This window comes from Marmota marmota, unplaced genomic scaffold (genome assembly GCF_001458135.2).
Source record: "Marmota marmota marmota unplaced genomic scaffold, marMar, whole genome shotgun sequence".
In the NCBI taxonomy this organism is placed as follows: domain Eukaryota; kingdom Metazoa; phylum Chordata; class Mammalia; order Rodentia; family Sciuridae; genus Marmota; species Marmota marmota.
In genome coordinates, this window is record NW_026000174.1 from 57498714 (window position 1) to 57519158 (window position 20445).

General features: G+C 33.5%; 1 protein-coding gene and 1 pseudogene across 1 annotated transcript; one reads left to right on the forward strand and one right to left on the reverse strand.

Moving 5' to 3' along the window:
• Positions 1–4594: 4594 nt before the first annotated feature.
• Positions 4595–5548, reverse strand: LOC107134873 (olfactory receptor 4S2-like). The gene has a single exon (XM_015476887.1). The coding sequence runs from the start codon at positions 5546–5548 to the stop codon at positions 4595–4597; it is 954 nt and encodes a 317-aa protein (XP_015332373.1).
• Positions 5549–14077: 8529 nt separating this feature from the next.
• Positions 14078–14983, forward strand: LOC107134886 (annotated as a pseudogene).
• The last annotated feature ends 5462 nt before the right edge of the window (positions 14984–20445 follow it).

Consider the following 20445-nt stretch of genomic DNA (forward strand, 5'->3'; position numbering starts at 1 on the left):
AAAAGGACACAACGACCAAACTATGATCCTTTATAATTTCCATTGTAAAATATTATGATGTCAATTAAGTCTGGGGTCCAGAAAGAAAGAATGAGTTCCAGAATTTAAGATCTGGGAGAGATTTAGAGATCATTTGGACAAGGTCTTTGTATACAGGTTCAGAGAAGTGAAGAAATGGAGATTTACTTTTTTTCCTTTTTTTTTTTTTTGTTAATTCACTGAATAATATTTGTATGGGAAGTTTGAATCCTTCAAATCTTTTGTGAGATTTTATTTCTAAAATTGGATTATCTTCTGATTTTCTCTTGTTGGTGATGCAGGAGTTTCTGTAATTTAAAAAACAGCATTTTTAAAGATTTCTTCCATTTATATGTTTAAAAATTGGAGAAATAATCACAGTAATCACTTGCACACACAAGAACGCTCTGAGAAAGTTTTATGCCAAATATCAATTCCTAATATGGTATTCACCAGTTTTACCTCATCTGAAGGATTATGATAGTATGTTAGGTCTCTTTTTATTTGTAATAAGTTGCTTATGATATCCAACAGCCCTCAAATGTCTGGGTATTCGCTTGCCCCCAAATACCATCATTTTGGTGAATAACACTTCCTCAACCATTTTTTCCCCAAAGGAATCCCTGTGGCTTCATACCAACTGTGATAACCCATAGTTCTGTCCAAGTTCCTAACAGATGCTCATGGAGAAGGTCCCCATCAGAAAGACTACTACTTCTGTGACATGTTCCCCTTGCTGAGCTGAGCTGACATGAGGCTCCTGCACATGACAATCATTACCATCACAGGGATGATGTCTCTTTTAGTATTTGTTGCCTTTGTAATTTTTTATACCATCACTCTGTTCACCTTGAGGACCTCTTTCTCAAGTGCCACCATCTGTGGCTCAGACATCACTGTGGTTTTCTTGTTTTCTTGACTATGTCAGGGTTGATTCTGCCAGCGATGACACAGTGTTTGCTCTGTTCACACCACTACTTCCCCCTTGCTCAAACCCCTCATTTACACACTGAGAAATAAAGACATGAAGAAGGCCCTGAGAGATTGTGGGGCCAAGACACGCTGAAGGTTATTGAAGCCTCTGGTGTTGGCACCCTTTGCCTGATCTTGTTCCCTATCCAGAATCAATGTCATCAACACAACAAAGATGGGATGTGCTGTCACCCACAGTAACAAACCTTGAGGAGAGAAGACCCCTGGCCACTCTATTTCTGTTGCTTTGATTCTCTGAGATTTTACACAAGAGAAGTAGATCAGATGACCTCCTGGTCCCTCCTAGCTCTGACATTCTTCCACTTATTCTGTTCTTCCTGAATCCACACATATGGGCACTATAACAGTCATCAGAGAAATGTATAAGAACTGTATATATGTCCTGCTTTAGAAACAAATATCTTCATGGAAAAACCAGCTATGTTGGGAGAGGTACTAACTTCTTCCATTCATTAGTTTCATTGCAATAAAGAAAAATGAAAGCAATTTTGAAACATGAGTATGCTGTTTATTTCAGACCTTTCAGTTAACAACATGTATTTCTAAAATAAAAAATGCAGTGTAATTTTGCCTCTTGCATATTACTATTGCGTGTTGCCTTATTTAATTCTTAGTACCCTTTAGGTGGTATATTTCATTCATTAAAACTTGAAATTTGAAGATTAACATCTACTTCTTTCAAACTTTCAAATTTATCACAATGAAAATACTTATATGCTCATTTTTTTTCACCTTTTTATTGGTGCATTGCAATTGTAGTTAATAATGGGATTTATTGTTACATATTCATACATGTACACAATATAACTATGCAATTTGGCCTATATTACTTTTGTCATTTACCTTGGCTCTAGCTCTCATCCCTTGATCCCTTTCCTCCGCTCATCCCCCTTTGATTTTTAGAAGATCTCCGACACACACCTTTTTTTTTACTTTGTCCACTTTGGCTTCCACATTTAACAGGCAACATAAGACCCTTCACTTCCTTTCTGAGTTTAACTTATTTCACCAAACATGATGGTCTCTAGTTCTATTCATTTTTCCTGAAAATGCCATGATTTCATTTTTCCTTATAACTGAATAATACTCCATTGTATGTATATATATGTATATATATATATATATATACACACACACACACACACACACACATATATACACCACATTTCCTTTGTCCATTCATCCATTGATGGATACCTAGGCTGCTTTCATAGTTTGGCTATTGTGAATTGTGCTGCTATAAACATGTGCATGCATGTAGCATGGTAGTAACATGACTAATTCTTCAGGGTAATCACTGAGGAATTACATACTCATTTTAAAAGTCTTTATAAGTGTTCAAAGGAACTCTGTTTTTATGAATGTACAGCATGGAAAATTTCCCAACCTGTGTAATGTTTTGAAATTAGAAAAAGAAATGTAATGAATAAATGGATATTACTGGGGTGCAATTTGTTAATGTTTACATAAAACATGCAAATAATAGTGAAATTTTTATTATAGTTTTCAAACTATTCAAATTTATGTCCTTTTAAACTATTCAAATTGATGTTCTGATCCTGGATTAAAAACTGGGACAAGTCAGTCACAGGGGTGCACACCTGTAATCACCATGGCTCAGAAGGCTGAGGCAGGAGGATCATAAGTTCAAATCCAGCCTCAGAAAAAGCAGGTGCTAAGCAACTCAATGAGATCCTGTTTCTAAGTAGAAAACTAGATAGGACTAGGGATGTGGCTCAGTGGTTGAGTGCCCCTGAGTTCAATCCCAGGTACACACACACATATATACATACACAACAGATCTGGGGTGAGTCTGAGTTTTCAGGTTTCTTTTTCATCTCCTTCCCAGGAATCACAAGTCCATCTACCTCCTCCCACAGGAACTACTCAGAAAGATAATTTCAGGAACAGGTATAGCTTTATAAAGTGGCTGGTGAAAACTTGAATACTCTTTCATGTGCTTTATTTATTGGTCTCTGTGAATCAAAACAATGCCATCTACTACACTCCCAGGGACATCAGACAAACAATTATTTAGTATAAAGGCATAAAAAAGAGTATTATAGAGAGAAATTATCAAATGTGTCATATTTATTTATTATGCTGTTTTGAAAGCTCAGCTCAATTTTAGCTCTCTGTTCACTGGACAGCATAACACAGGGGGAAACATTCAAAAGACCTGTTTGTATTCCATCAACTCGTAGAACTCTTATATTCTAACAACATGAAGAGTCATCACGTCCCAGTTACCCAATTTGTTTCCTGACATGTCACTGCCTGCACAGAAATTCACAGAGAATCTTGTTTAAAATATAGATTCTTATAGACCATTAACCTGGCCTAATTGAAAAGCTTCTCTTTTAAAATGTCCATTTGTGCATGAAAAACAAAAGATAATTATCATGATGAGTTTGTAAAGCATTGACCAACTCCTTTCAAAATTTAAAAATATAGAGGCACATAGAGACCCAGCAAATGAATGACTAAAGTGGATAAAATGGTGAACAATACAAGTTTGTATTGTTCAAGCACAATGCCTAAACATGGTTTTAATTTCAAATTCAAACATCTTTTGAATTTTTTAAAATCTTTTTTTTGCTTTTAATTCTGTGGATACATCCCTACCACAGGTCACATATTATGCACTATGGTCCTTTCCATGAATAATGTGTATACTCCTCACCCAGGCACAGATATAAAACCAAGAATAGGCAGTAGCATGGATAATCAATGTCAGGAAAAGACAATGAATCAATAGTTGAGGCCATTGGTGCTATATATATTTACTAAAAATAAATAAATAAATACTAAATAAATAAATTTCAGGCCATGGCTCATGGAGAAGGAAGGAGAACTGGGTCACCAGAGAAAATATCAATTCAAACAAGAAAAAAATTAATAATACTGAGATGTTGTAATTGAAAGGGGGACTCTCACAGCTTAATAAGTTCAATCTTCTCACTATTAGGGTACAATGAGCACCACAGTATGGAAAGATTTTTCCCAAGACCAAATGATGAAAACTAATCTTTTGTCTTTCAAGCTTGGGTGTTATCTCTTTGACCTTCTGCAAACACTTCTACTCTCAGTCCAGGCTTATTGGTTTAGTTTTCCCTGTCTTTTGAATTTATATAGGAGAACATTAGATTTGATGTATTGCTTTTTATATATTCTACAATCCATGATATATATATATATATATATATGAGCTTAAAATGCACCAGTCATAGTTAAAAACCACAGAAATGGCTTTAGATAATAATTCATAGAACATTCTCATTTTGAAAATTAACAAAACATAAAACAGAGAAGAAAATAATGATGCTGAATATGATAATTTTAAGATTGTTAGTTACAGGAATACCTAACATAGATTTCAGGAAATTACCTGAGTATAAAATAATTAGGATTATAATGATCATACCTTTTCTTTGTAAAATATGTTGTTTTTTTTTTTTCATTTGTTCTTTCCTCAAATCCTGTGAATTTGTCCTGGTTGTCTTTATTGTACAGAGCGGTTAAACACAGTGTAGAAAATTTAAGATAATTCATAAAATCATTCAGTTTAAATTATTACTTCCAACTATTTCCCACTGGTCCAAAACACCTTCTTGTCCCACAGTTTCTTCATAGCATTTTTTACTTCTGTATTTCTCAGTGTGTAAATCAGAGGGTTCAACATGGGAGTGATAATGGTGTAAAATACAGCCACCATCTTATCCTCTGAGAAGGTAGTGTCAGGCCTCATGTACATAAAAGTACAGGGACCGAAAAAGATGATGACCACTGCAATGTGGGAGCCACAGGTGGACAGAGCTTTGCGTCTTCCTTCTGCAGACTGCTTCCTCAGAGTCACCAGAATGACACTGTAGGAAAAGAGCAAGATCGCAAAGCTACCTAGACTAATGGTACCACTATTGGCTGTCACAACAATACCAACAATATAGGTGTCTGTGCAGGCAAGTTTCAGCACAGGGTGGACATCACAGAAGTAGTGATCAATCTCATTGGGTCCACAAAAGGGTAATTGGACTACCAGAGCCACTTGGATAATGGAGTGTATGAACCCACCTACCCATGTCCCCAGCAACATTTTACTGCACATCTCCCGGTCCATAATGGTCATATAGTGCAGGGGTTTGCAGATGGCCACATAACGATCATAGGCCATTACAGTAAGGATGAAGATCTCAGTGCAACCAAAGAAATGAACTACAAAGAGTTGCAGCATGCACCCTGCATAAGAGATAGTTTTGTTCTTTGCTAACATGTCAACAATCATCTTGGGTACTATGACTGAAGAATAACAAATGTCTACAAAAGACAAAAAGTTGAGAAAGAAATACATAGGAGACTTGAGCAGGTTGCCCATGCAAACTGTCAGCATGATGGTGAGGTTTCCCAGAAGAATGACTGCATAGAAGAATGAGAACAGCACAAAGCAGACATCCTCAACTTCTGGGTTCTGGGAAAGGCCCCAGAAGATGAATTCAGTTACATTGTTTATTTTTTCCATGGGATGAGTCCATGAGGCCATGTTCCCCAGAGAAAAATTACCTGAAGGACACATGAAAAGGAACATAATCATTTATTTTTAATTCAGAACAAATGAATAATTATCGTAGTTGACCACAGAAAAATGGATAGATATTCCTGATTGATATACACACTTGAAAATGAATTGCATATTTTCCAATTTTCTTACTTCTATATTATATCCATTTTTTCCACTTCAGACAAAGAAACAATGTTCAGAGAGACCATAAATCACCCGAGTCTCACTTATTACCAGGAGTCTTCCATACTTCACTCATTATTAAGTTTTATTTACAAATATACTTTTTTTCTTTTATTTATTATTGATGCATATTATTTATATAGAATTGTGTGATTCATTGTGGCATATTTGAATTTACATGAAAATGTAATTTGATTCAATATAGATTTTATATTGTATAAGGCAATCTAACTTTTAAACAACATCTATTTGAAAAAACAGTAATGTTTGTACAAGAAAATGTTTTATTTATTTTTGATGCATAAGTAAAAACATATGTCCTCCCTTCCCTTGCTGAATATTTCCATGCCTATTCACAATATCCACTCATGAGTCCTGAAATACTTGAGACTAGAGACTTTCACATGTTCTCCTTCCTATGAACCTGGATCTTGACTAGATGACTTCATGGTGCCTTATTTGACTCCAAGCTCCAGATATGGTGTGGGGTCATAGAAAGAGAAACAAAATTATACAAATTAAATTCTGATATGATGCTCTTGTAACATTGCTACATTGTTTAACTTCTCCTAGCTTTCGTTATCTCATTTGTGAAATTTCAGAGTTTCAATCTCACTATCACTTATCACAATAGTATTTATTTCTACCATGAAATTAAATCACTTCTATAAGCATGGATTAGTCAAAACACCAATTGTCTCTTAAATGGATTAAAGTAAAATAAAGAAAAAGGTCATATTCATTCTTTTAATGTCTACTTTTTAGTGTATCCTTCTGATATTTCATGATATTTTATGGTAATTGCATTAGATATCCCAGTTTGGGAGAATTCAATATTTCAGGAAGATATTGCCATTGAATGATAATTAAAAATAATTTAAGAAGAGGAGAAAATATAATTTAAATAGATGAATACTCAGTGATGGAATTCCAGGTACTTTAGTAGAGATTACTTGTGTGTTTTGGTGGAGATATGTATGTGGAATAACTGTTAAGGGTTTTTCTAGGTTCTTCTTCAAATCAAGCCAAGGGCATAAACTGTTCCTCTCATTCTAGACTGTTCTACTGAGAACACAGCCTTCAGATACGCTAAGTTTAGTGTTCATGACTACTGAGCTGTATGCTAGGAGCCCACCCATTTCTTCTGTTGTGCTTGGTACTTCCAGCTTTTGGGAAATTGCAGATCAGTGTTCTATTAAGTCTGTGTACTGGATTCAGTAGTCATTACAGTGCTGCCTTCTCTGGGGCATTACAAAATAATGACAGTAGTAACAGCAATAGTAATAGCAACAATGTAATTCAGATTTGGGATCAGGCACATTCTCTACATTTACAGGTTCACACTCCTTTAGTTTTTCTATTGATTTTAAAAACAGCCTGTTCTCCAGTAAGAGGGCCCCTTAATTTAATGCAAAGCATATTAGTTTTGGCAAATATACCTTACTCAGTTCCCTAGAATAAAACAGGCTCATACACACAAGCTGGAGAACCATTCCTCTACTATCTAAAACACAAGGTCCTAGAGGAAACCTTATCGCTCCTTAAACCAAACCACATCCCAAAGATAATTTCCTCCCTTATTTGAGCATTTGAAACCTGAAACCACAGTATTCTTTGATATGATTGTCATTTTTCTATTTGTGGTACTCATGACACACTATCTCACAGTCATTTATAGAAAACACTTTATCTTATCGTTATCTTAATAATTTCATTCTCTATTTACTTCAGAAAGCAGTGTATTGCAATTTTTTTTTACAAATTCTAGCAGTTTAAATGAATTCCTCTTTCCAACATACATTCTTTATGTATTTTAAAAGAAAAAGAAAATCTCACCTGTGTTTTCCAGTGCTTGAATTTGCTTTATTTTTCTATGTCCTCCTTAGATAATGTGGGTGCAGCAGATCAAATTAAAGTAAGAGTGATACCCAAGAAATTGCTTTGTGAATGGTTAGGACCAGAGAATCTCAGACACCTTAAATGCAAAAGCTGGTAGAAGTCAACATTTGTTGTTCATGATTTTCTTACCTACTTAACTCTGCAGTTTCACAGTACCTTTGACAATAAATTTTCTTCTTTTCTACTTCTTATAAACCCTCCTTAAAGAGAATGCAGTAAAATGATAATGACCTTGGGGAAACTTTTTCCCCAAAGTCTTCCTCCATAGTCAAAACCATGTTACAGACCTAATGATGAACTTTAATTTCCAGGTTGACAGGGAGACTGCAGAGGAGAGAAAGGAGAGCAGGGGAGGTGTTAGGAGATAGGGAGGGGTATGGTCCCTCAGCCCACTTAACATCTTCCTATGGGGAGAAACTGGGCCATCTTCTGGTTCAATGAAGGAAGCAAGATGACCACAAGGGGAATTCAAGATCTTGATAGGAAAGCCCCCATATTGGGCTTATAGCCCTACGTATTGTGTTGAAGTTAAGTTGTTGCTAGGTAAAAAACAAAAACAAACAAACAAACAAAACAAAACAAAAAAAACAAAAAAAAAATACATTATATTTACTGTGCTTAGAGCTACTTTGCAGCTCAGCCCACTCTGAAATCCCAAAGAGTTAATAAACCTATTTTTCTGCTTGTCAGTCTCTCACGTCTCTCTCAGTTCTTTTTTCTGGTTGTTGAAAATGTGGACCATGGCCAGGCCTGGTGGAGCTCACCTGTAATCTCAGAAGCTCAGGATGCTGAGGCAGGAGGATAAGCAAGGCTCTAAGTAATGTAGTGAGACCTTCACTCAAAAAGGAAAAAAAAATGAAAGGACTGGGGATGTGGTTCAGTAGTAAAGCCCTCTAGTATCACTCCCCAGTACCAAAGAAAAAGAAGAAAAAGAAGAACTTGGACTCTGGATAGCCTGGGGACACTTGCTGTGCACCAGTAAGTAATGGTGATGAGGGAGGAGAAGAGGAAATCGGAGGCACTAGGAACTGAAATGGAATGAATTATGTGCCATGCATATATGATTGTACCAAAATGAAACCTACTAATATGTGTAACAATAAAGCACACTTTTAAGAAAAAGTCCTACCATCTACTAATAGCACCACCCTGGGGAACAAACCTCCAACAAATGAAACTTTGAGGTATAAAATTAAAACATATATAAAACATAGCAATAATATTTGTTGTATAGATATTTTATTTCACAGAAGGGAGGTTAACTGAATTTCAGTGAAGATGTTTTTAAGTCTATACAGATTGTAGCTTTGCAGGTACTTTAAGGAAATTTATATTAATCAGAATGTAAGTGATTGCATATATGTGTATGTGTATATATACATGTATAAATATGTATGTGTACATACATATAAATATATGTGTATATATTCTCACATGTACATATATTATGTATTTTTGGTTTTTTATTTCTTTAAACTTTCTAATAAATTTTCAACAACATATTTGGATTCTGAGTCTATCTGCCAATATAAACAGAACATTTGTTTTTATTTTTATTTGTATTTTTATTATGTGTTTTTTTCTTTATGACTCAAACCCTAACCCATCCTTTGCAGAAAAAAAGAGTTGATTATTGTTCTGTAGCCACTTGTCCAGGAGAATGGTGGGGAAGCAGATTATTGACTTATTAATTACTCTGATACATTTGTGCTTCTTTCCTTAATGTCTTTTTTGAGATTTTGAGTATCTCTCTGTTGCTCTCTTATTCTGTCATTCTCTTACTCTCTATCTATGTCATCTCTCTGTCTAACCATCAGTTTGTCTTCTATATATCTACTTGTCTGTCTATCTGATTTTCTTTTCTCTCCTCTCCAGAACAGACCTCTCCTATGAAAACCTGAAAGTCCTGTGGGGCTGCCCAAATTTCTTCTTACTCTAAGAGGAGGAGTTAATCAGAACTAATAGAATTCCTGAGCTGCTCTAGGTCTAAGTAACAGTACTAGCCTCCAGAGAGAGAAAGTGCATAGAAAGTGGCTATTGCCAAAATGCAAAGTAAATTTACAGTCCCAAAATTCCCAGAATAGCGGAATATAACTTTGGACCAGTGAATAGATTTTTTTTTTCTTAAATGAAAATCTTTTGAAAAATACTTCTGGTAAAACAATTTCTCATTGCTTTCATAATTTAAAAAAAAAACACCTATGATCTCTTCTCAATTTGTAGTTACGTCTTGAAGTGCAATTTTTTTTTTCAGATGTGGGTATAAAATAGATGACTCTTAGAGCATATATATAGGCATGATGGTTTTGTTTACCATAGAGCATCAGCAGGTGTAAGGAAGTTGTATGGCAATTTAAATCCTACATCATTTTCTTGTGGAATGAACAGATATTTCACTGTGTATTCAAGACAGTTTTTTGTTTGTTTGTTTGTTTGGTTTTGGTGCTGAGGATTGAACCTAGGGCTTTGTGCATAAGAGGAAAGCACTCTGTCAACTAAGCTATGTCCTTAGCCTTCAGGACAGTTTTAAAATTTTGAGCAGGATTTAAACTCATTTTCCTTGCAAAATAGTGAAAATTTTCTCTTACACATGAAAGGAAAGCAATCTTGAGGATATTTTGTAAGAAATGGCCCAAATTTGTTTGAATCACTGATTTATAGTTTTGCCTTTTATTTCAGATGTAAATATCAAAGGAAAGTAAGCTAACTGTATTACTGAGGAAGGTAAATGCATGAACAAGACATTTTCTGGAGTAATATAAAACTAACTTGAAGAACATCCACAATTGATGTGCAGGTAATACCTTTTAGAATCCTTGCTTAAGATCACTAGATCTATTTGCCATCTGCTCTTGTTATTTTAATGGTATGCATTCACATGTGGTCTATCAAATTTAATTGAGAGTAGAACACATTTTTTGCCTTGTAAGCAGAGTTGGTGTTTGGTATATTATATTCAAATAGAATAAAATTCTCAGGCTGTGAGAGATCTTCCAGATTTTGATCTTTGGAAAAATTATCACGTTTCAAAAGACCATTTCTCAAACTTTCTCTAGGTTTACTGGAATCACATAAAGTAAGTTTATAATAAAGGCAAATTCTGATGTCACCAATAAGAGAGTATATATTTAATATTTGTAAGCACTAGAGAAACTAGAGGAGATGCATTATTTTAAAATTATTTTTTTTTGTAGTTGTAAATGAACGAATGCTTTTATTTTGCTTATTTTTATGTGATGCCAAGTATCAAACCCAGTGCCTCACACATGCTAGGCAAGAGCTCTGCCCTAAGCTACATACAGCCCCAGCCCCAGGAGAAGCATTCTTATCATTGCTGACAATAACTTGTAAGGGGTAAGCAAGACTGTTCAGCAGCACTGCAAAATATTAAAATTAACATTTTAACTTAACTTTGATAGTATAGAAATTTACCTATTTAAAATTAGGTGTTATGAAATTCTCCATGTAAACAATAAAGTCCTCCTATTTATTTTTTTGTCAGCCAAACAGTGTCTACTTCCAGTTTTGTTTGGATTGTTTGACAATCTTTATACCTTTTATTTAAAGAAAGAAAAGGATAAGGGCAAGGTAAGTAATTCTTAGTTAAGTACCTTTTATTCTACCAGGAGATTAGGCATCAGAATCTCAGGTTTGCCTCATAATTTTACTAAATGATGTCTGTATGTTGATTGCTTAATCAATGTTGAAACTAAAACTTTTGTGAAAAATGGAGAAATTCACAATAATCATACTTAGGCTTTCTAAAATCCCTTGTAAATGGTAACAGAAAATAAAATACATAAAACAATTTCTGGAGAAAGGATTTTTATATTGTACAAATCCACAGTGGGTGATTGACTGCCATCTCCTTATTTGGAAAGATGCCTCCTTTGCCTTGATGCCACATTGTTTATAAAAACTAAATAGCTAGACTGAAGCAAAAATATTTAAAAAGCCATGTTACGAATCGTGTACTTTGGAGATATCAGAGATAGCTAGGTGCCGAATGTTCTACGTATTATAACACAATTTAACCAATTTATAGACACTTGAATAAAAATGGTTGTCCTTTACTTATTTACTTACTTGTTTATTTATTATTGAGTTCTATGATTTCTAATTAGCTCTTCACTGATTTTATAACATGCACACTTTAGTTTATAATGACTTCCTCTTCATTGACTTGTCTAATACTGGAAATTTGTTTTGTAAAATGTCATATCTTTTCCTGACTATATTTCCTTGCACCCTGTTGCTTTTGTTCTCCCTGTGCCTCCAGGAGTGATGGTATCTTATTTCTATAAACATGCAGATTGGAATATTGCAGATTATACTTGTCCAATTGAAAGGCTGGTGCTGCAAAACATTTTCAAAGCCAAGCAATTGGCACCACATGTTTATTCTTATAACTACAATGGTGTAGTTGACAGTGACCTCATGGCCTGAGTGTTATGGTGGTAGTTTCTCCCACTGCTATTATGTCTGATACATAGTGCCATCCTTATGAAACATAACTTAATAAGTTCTAGGAGATCTATTTTTAATATTTTACTATATTAACTCTCTGAACTAGAGAATTGACTGTTTTTCTTAATTGGCTCCTTCTATACAGAAACCAATATGGTTAACTTTGATGGGTATTTTAATTCTTAATTCATTCTAATAGCTAGACTTATTATTTAAAATTTATTTTCAAGATCACTTCTGTTTTATGCTCGTTTATATAAAGAAATGTTATATATTATTTTCAGAAATGACATACCACTTGCAGTGATTGTGACAAAATATTTAAAGAAATAAAAGTTATTAAGTTTTGTTGAAGTACTGTAACTTATACATAATTCCAAGGATAAGACTTGATATCTCCATAAAAAAGAGGGAAAGTATGAAGTATTACTGAGATATTGAAAGAATAGGGCTAGATTGAGACTTTCCCCTTTTAATATAATTAAATAAATTCAGCTAAAACTTAACGTTTAACTTAATGTGTTATCCAAGGTGGTTCAGAGCTATTCATCTTTGGCACCTGAAATAGTGATAAATATCACAACTTGTACAGTATTTATCTTAAAAATACTGATCTTATAACTTCATATGTTTCATTAACTATCTCTGTTATTAAAAAAAAAATTGGTGTTTGAGGGCCTGGGGTTGTGGCTCAGTAGTAGAGCACTTGCCTAGCATGTGTGAGGCATTGGGTTCAATTCTCAGCACCACATATAAATAAATGAATAAAATAAAGGTCCATTAACATCTAAAAAATATTAAAAAAAGAAAAAAACTTGGTGTTCATAGGATCCTGTACAGATGCCATATTTAATTTAGGAGTAAAGTAGAAAGACCACTTGGAAGCCATTTTATTCCTCTCCACTGAGGTGAGAAGGCAGAAGAAGCACATGCTATCTATAGTTCACTCTTCCATTGACTTTGTGATTCCAACACTTTGTGATCTTACAGGGAATAAAATATGTGAATCCAATGAGTAAGCCAGGAAACACATAATAGCTGAGAACTTCCTGAATACAACTTGCATGAATATTGTGTAAAATATTTTATTAACTCTTTATGTCCAAAATTCATTATAGTAAAACAAATGAAATGTACAGAAGTCAAATTACCTGTAAATTTAAAATAGCCTTTCTTGTGTATTTGCAGCATTAATATTAATAATGCTACAATTTAACTTAAGATATCTTGTTTTATACTAAATTTTAAATAAGGTATAAATTTTCTTATGATTTTTAAAAATGCAAGTCATTGAAAAAAACCATATATTGTTCCTCTATTTTTATCTATTTGTTGTTGCTTTATATTTAGCAAATATTGCTATCCTATGTTTAATATACAGTGTCCCCAATCCCTAAGTCTTCATGGAGGATTCAAGAAATATTATCCATCAATCAAACAGCTCACAATTAAGGGAATTTTTACAATAAATGAAAATGTATTCCTTGATCATGTGTCTGTAGACAATTCAGAGAGCTGCTAGGGAAAGGGAATATTACCTAAAATGAAAACACAATCATGACTAAAGAACATAGTTAAAATTATAAAACAGTTTTTTTTGTATTATACTAAATGCTTCTTTCCTGATTATAAATATTGTGAATGATTACAACTAAACATTTTATTATTTACAAAATAATATTATTCATCACAATTCAAAAACCAATAAAATATGTTCTTAGTATTACCAATATGACAGAATACTGAAAATATTTTTAAAAACTATTAGAGAAATAAGTTATAAATACCAAGAAAGAATATAATTAATACATTGGTTTATGAATTAACTAACTTATGTAATTTGTTAGACTGGATCCCAGGACTTGATGATAGTGTTTACATGATTGTGATCCTATTGCAAAGGCTTTTCTCCAAATTCATTTTGCCACAGGTACTCAGATGTTTGCACAAAGCATGAAATATATGGAAAGTCAGAGAAACGTATCAGAATTCATTCTCATGGGCCTTTCTTTTGACCATAACATACAAATATTTTGTCTCGTGTTCTTATTTTGTTATATTGTCATCTTGGTGGGAAACCTTCTGATCCTCATCTCTATTGGCTGCAGTTCTCTTTTTCACCAACCCATGTACTATTTCCTCAGTCACCTATCTTCTATGGACATCTGCTATACGTCCTGTAGACACCCAAACTGATTGGTGACCAGCTAGTGGGAAGAAACACCATCTCCTATGGCAACTGCATGTTGCAGGTCTTTGCCATGCACTTCTTTGGACTGATTGAAATAGTCATCCTGACAGCCATGGCCTTTGATTGCTATGTTGCCATCTGCAAACCTCTGCACTACATGACCATCTTGAGAAGAACTAAGTGCAATTTCTTGATCTTGGCTGCTTGGGCTGGTAGAGCTGCCCACTCCTTTCCCCAGTTCTCTATGATAATTAGGTTACCCTTCTGTGGCCCCAATAAAATTGATCACTACTATTGTGACATTTTTCCTTTGCTGCAAGTTGCCTGTCTACATCACTGGTGTTCTTATGGTTGCCAATTCAGGACTGATTCCCTTGGTAGTATTTGTTCTCTTGTTTGGGTCTTATATCATTATTCTATTCACACTAAGAAATCACTCAGCAGAGGGGAGACACAGAACCCTGTCTACTTGTGGGTCTCATATCACTGTGGTTATCTTATTTTTTGGACCTTCTATATTTGCCTACCTTAGACCTCCTACCACTTCGCCTGCTCTGTTTTATACCATTATTGCTCCTATGTTCAATCCCCTCATCTACACCTTGTGGAACACAGAGATGAAAAAGGTCATGAGAAAAGTTTGGTGTCAAAAGTCATTTTTAGAAGAAAACAATTGATTTGTACTATTTAATGTGCAACCAAATGTATGCAACCATAAACTTTTACTGTATTCAAGGGGCACTATTGGTTTTCAAATTATTGAAGAAAAATCATTTGTTGATAAATGTCAACAGATTAGAAACTGAAGTGATACCAACAAAAGGACAATTCTACCTGTAAGACTGAAATCAAGTAAGGAAATATATATACATACATATAGGTACACCTGCATGATATTCTAGTTTAAAGGAAGGGAGACTTTGTCATATAATCAATTCTGTTATCATTTTTTATATTTTGAGGTTAAAAGTGTTTTCAGAAATTAAAATAATTCTTATTATTGGTTTACTATCTGATACAATGCCAATGCAATATTCCATGATGGCATTCTGAAATCAATTATGTAATGAAAGATACCAGAAAATTTCATATGAAATGTAAATAAGAAATAGTGGTTTGTCTTTCTCTTAACTTACAGTGCCTCTACTACAACCAAATATCACAGGCAGGGAAACATTTTAAAGAGTTAAATTTAACACACATTAGAGATACATGCATATTCATGTTTATTCCATAACAATTGTCAATAGCCAAACTATGGAACCAGCTTAGGTGTCCATAAATTGATGAACGCCTAAAGAACATATGGTATGTACGTACAACGGAGTCTTACTGAACCATAAAGAAGAGAAATTTGTGTAATATTCAGGAAAATTAATGGAATTGGAGACCATAATTTTGAGCAAAACATGCCAGACTCAGGAGAAAATTATTGTGTGTTCCTTCATACGTGTAGGTTGGAGGGAAAAAACTGGAAGGAGAGTACTGTGAGAATAGATGTATGACCAGTATGGTGGAGTGAGGGGATTAGAAGAGGGAGGTCAAGATTATAGGGACAACAAATGGGCTTGAAATTGATTTAATTTTGTTTTATATATCTGTTAACATGACACATGAAAACCATCATTCTGTATAATTGAGATGCACCAATTTAAAAAAAAATCAGACTGATGAGCAGTAATTTTTACTTTATTTTGTTTATTAAATTAAATGTAGTTGAATATAGAAGGACAAGATGAATAATTAATAGATATTATCCCTTTCCAGTAGAGCTGCATTATTGAGTGGCTCCAAGACTCTTCATTTGGGGGAAGACTGCATGTCAGCTTCTCCTTATACAGAGACAAGAAACAAGAGAAATGGAGTTAATTGCCATTGTAGAGAAATAAAGACAAATGATATCAAATAATTTTTTCTGGAGCATAATTCTTTTTGTATGTGTTTTTTCTTTCCTTTATATTTTAGAAAACCAATAACAAAAATACTGGTATATGAGACAGTAAAAACCTACCAATATGGATAAGGAGGAAACATAACAATTGTAAATATTGTGAAAGGTAGACTTTGGAGAGAGATTTCCAAAAGAACCAGAGAAAAAGTAAAAATAATTTTTAAACTATCATAGAGAAAATATCTCTAAGTGAAATAGGAGAAGGTAAATAGCCAAAATATTAACAATTTATTTTTAAAATGTAATTATTATTTTATCATGTAAATGCAGTAAAATTTCAAAATATGATCAACAGTAATGCAGTTTAGAAGGAGAGGCAATGAAATAAACATGATATGGAAGGCACACTGTACCAATTTATATTGGAAAATAATTATATTAATTATATTTTTTCATAAATCATAAATAAAAATTTATATTTTCCAGATTAGATCATTCTCTAAAACCAAACAGTAGAAGACAACATAACAATGCCTACAGGTTTCAGGATAAAATGGCTGACAGCAAAATGTATTATTCTTAGTCCTTGTCTTATCTTTTATGAATTCAGAAAATGACACCTTCATATTCATTTTACTTACTTCATAATTTACCTAACTCCATGTTCTTTTTTGATCATAAATTCTCCATATTTTTCTCCTAAAAGCAATTTCAAAATAAATATGATGAATCTCTGTAAAATCTTAAGGGTCAGTTGAAACCCAGATGAATGAAACATTTCTTATTCATAATTATTTCTAAAGTGATATTTATGGATATTGATCAACACAACTAGACATAATACTGTATTTATAGATGTACTGTTTTGTGATTTTTCTTTTCAAAGTTCTTCTTCATCTATTTTTAAATTTGAAACCTAGAACTCTATGGAGAACAGTTATGTGTCACATTTTGGAGTGTGGAAGGAAAAAATAAAATGATGAGTTCCCATTTAAATTTGTCAGCTGAATCAGCTATAGAAACCTGTCATCTTCTCAAACTCCAGACTTCAGAAGGTCAGGAAATCATTCACAGTTTATACATGATCAACCACATGTGTGCAAAGAAAATGAAATGAAAAGTGAGGCCTGCATAGGAGCACAGTAAAGCCTTATGCTTGGCCTGGCAAACAAAGACAACTGGAGGTCCAAACCTGTGGTCAGGAAGGGTGTTTGTTTAGAAATCCTCCTGTTGAGAAGCAGGGGATTTGACTAGCAAATCTCAAAACTTCCTCCCACTTAAAAAAAATATTACAGTTCCAAAATTTCATTTTTTCTTGGAGTTAAATTTGCTGGACTGTGATTTTGATAACTTTTAAGAGTACTGATTTGCTAACACTAGCATTTAAATCAATACAGGCATTAAAAACCTCTGGTTAAGGAAACATTGGGCATTTATTGATTTACTTGAGTTTCCCTAACAATTTTGTGACCCAGTTCAGGTTAACTTCCCATTTTATCAGTGAGAAACTTTTATGCAAAAAATAAAGTAGTTTCTACACAAAAGCACACTCTTTTTTTATTTATATACAACAGCAGAATGCATTACAATTCTTATTATAAATATAGAGCACAATTTTTCATATCTCAGGCTGTATGCATAGTATACTCACACCAATTCATGTCTTCACACATGTACTTTGGATAATAATGACCATCACTTTCAACCATCATTAATTACCCCCTGCCCCCTCCCTTCCACTCTAACCCCCTCTGCCCTATCTAGAGTTCGTCTATTCCTCCCATGCTCTCTCTCCCTATCCCACTATAAATCAGCCTCCTTATATCAAAGGAGAAGATAATGCTAAGTGAAGTTAGTCAATCTCCAAGGACCAAAAGCACATTCTTAACATTAGATAACAGAGCACAGGTGACACTTAGCTTTCCTCACATAAACCTTTTCCCATAAAATATCAAAAATCTTGTTAACTGAAATATCAGGATTCATCATGAGGTTCGACAGGATCAATAATGTGTACACATAGAAAGCAGAAATTCTGACTCTACTTTCAAATGGAGAAAAACTGAATTTTCTCAAAATCTTGTATTGTGTGAAGAACAAAACTATCCAGGTGAAACTGCCTTTTGTTCCTTTCCTTTAGTTTTAATTATTGTTGTGTGGTTAATTTAAATATGCAATTGTCATTGAAGTGCCTGCAGAGGTAAACATATTTATGTTATAAATTTCTAGTATTATTATCAAACATTTATTATAAAAACAAGAAAAAAGAGTGAGAGAAAAATAAATTGCATAGACCTCTTACTGAAAGAATGAAGAGTATTTAACTTCTACTTCCATAAAGACTTATGCCTGTGTTTATATATATGTGTATATATATACACATATATATATGATATTAACTTTAAATTTTAATGTCTACATCACTGTAAAGTGATTTTTGAGGTAGAATATCTCCTTAAATTTTGGACCACTATTGAACTTTGCCTATGAAAAAAAGAATTGTGTCTGAGAACTATTTTATTTTGACTTACGCTTGAATTATACTTTAATCTTTATATTTGAGTTTGTAAGGCTCAAAACTATTTCCTCTGTAAGGACTCATTTGCATGATGGGAGATATTTGGCCAACTAATAATAATTTTCAATAACAATATTTGTATTGGTGCATTCTAATTACACCTAGTGTAGGATTGATTTTGCCATATTGGTACATGCACGTGACATAATTTGCTCAATCTCCTTCTTCAGTAACTTGCTTTTTTCTCCTCTCCTGACCTACAGATCTACTCCATTGATCTGAACTCTTTATAATTTGTATTCTTGATGATTGCCATTCTGACTGAGTTGAGATGAAAATTCAGTGTTTTTTATTTATTTGTATTCCCCTGTTTACTAAGGATGTTGCACATTTTCTTAAACATATTTCATATGTTGCCATTTGCATTTCTTTTTTATTAGTTAATTTTAGTTATACATGCCAGTAGAATCCATTTGACCTGTTAATAAAAGCATGGAATATATCTTGTTCTTATTCAGTTCACAGTACCTCTGAATTCACCATCCAAAAAAAATCAATTAAAAAAATAACTATGGGTAATTGGCCATTTGTGTTTCTTCTTTTGAGAAATGTCTGTGTAGTTCATTTGCTCATTTATTTATTTTGGGGGGTTAATTATGTTTAGTTCTTTATATATTCTGTATATTGATCCTTTGTTGGAAGGGTATCTGCAAAGATTTTCTCCCATTCTGTAAGCTCTCTTTTCATGCTCATAACTGCTTCCTTTTCTATGCAGAAGCTTTTTAAATCTGATGCCATATCACTTATTGATTCTTTAATTCTTGAGCTTTAGTTCATTTATTAATGAAGATGAGTATGTTGGAGTGTTGACCCTAGTTCTGTTCTAGTAGTTGCAGTAGTTCTGGTTAAATTCCTAGGTTTTTGAACCACTTTGGGTTGATTTCTTTGCAGGGTTAGCAAGATCTACTTTGATTTTTATAATATGATTATCCAGTTTTCCTGCCCCATTTGTTAAAAAGTGTATCTTTTCTCCAACATATGCTTTTGACAATTTTAAATATCATTTTAATTTTTTGACTGTATGTGTTTCTTTTTATCTGTGTCAAGATTTAAATAATGTTCCTGAAAGACAACCTTCTGAACTCATCCTAAGAATGATCCAAAATAAAAATATAATAACACACTTTTATTAAAAATAAAATTTTCATTTTTTGAACCTTTGAAACTTTGGAATCTTCTAAAGAAGGTTCCTTTCCTGATGTTAGTGTTATCATCCATACTCTCCTTGAAATTTCAGATATTGACTTATGTACTATGTCTTTTCAGGTAGCTGTTATGTATTTTTCCTGATCTGGACCATGACTTATAGGAATAATGACACTGTTATTCTCCTGGGACTTTCTCAAAATAGGAAAGTTGAGGTTCTCTGCTTTGTATTATTTTTATTTTGCTACCTTGCTATTTGGATGGGAAATGTGCTCAGAATGATTTCTATCTCGTGCACTTAGCCCATCAACCCAATCCATGTGTTTTTTCCTTTATTACCTCTCACTCCCTGATCTTTGTTACATGCCCACAGTGACACCCAAACTAATGGCTGACTTACTGGCAGAAAGGAAGATGGTTCCCTATAATAACTGCATGATACAGCTCCTCATCATTCACTTCCTTGGAGGCATGGAGATTTTCATCCTGATGAGGATGGCCTATGACTGCTATATGTCCGTCTG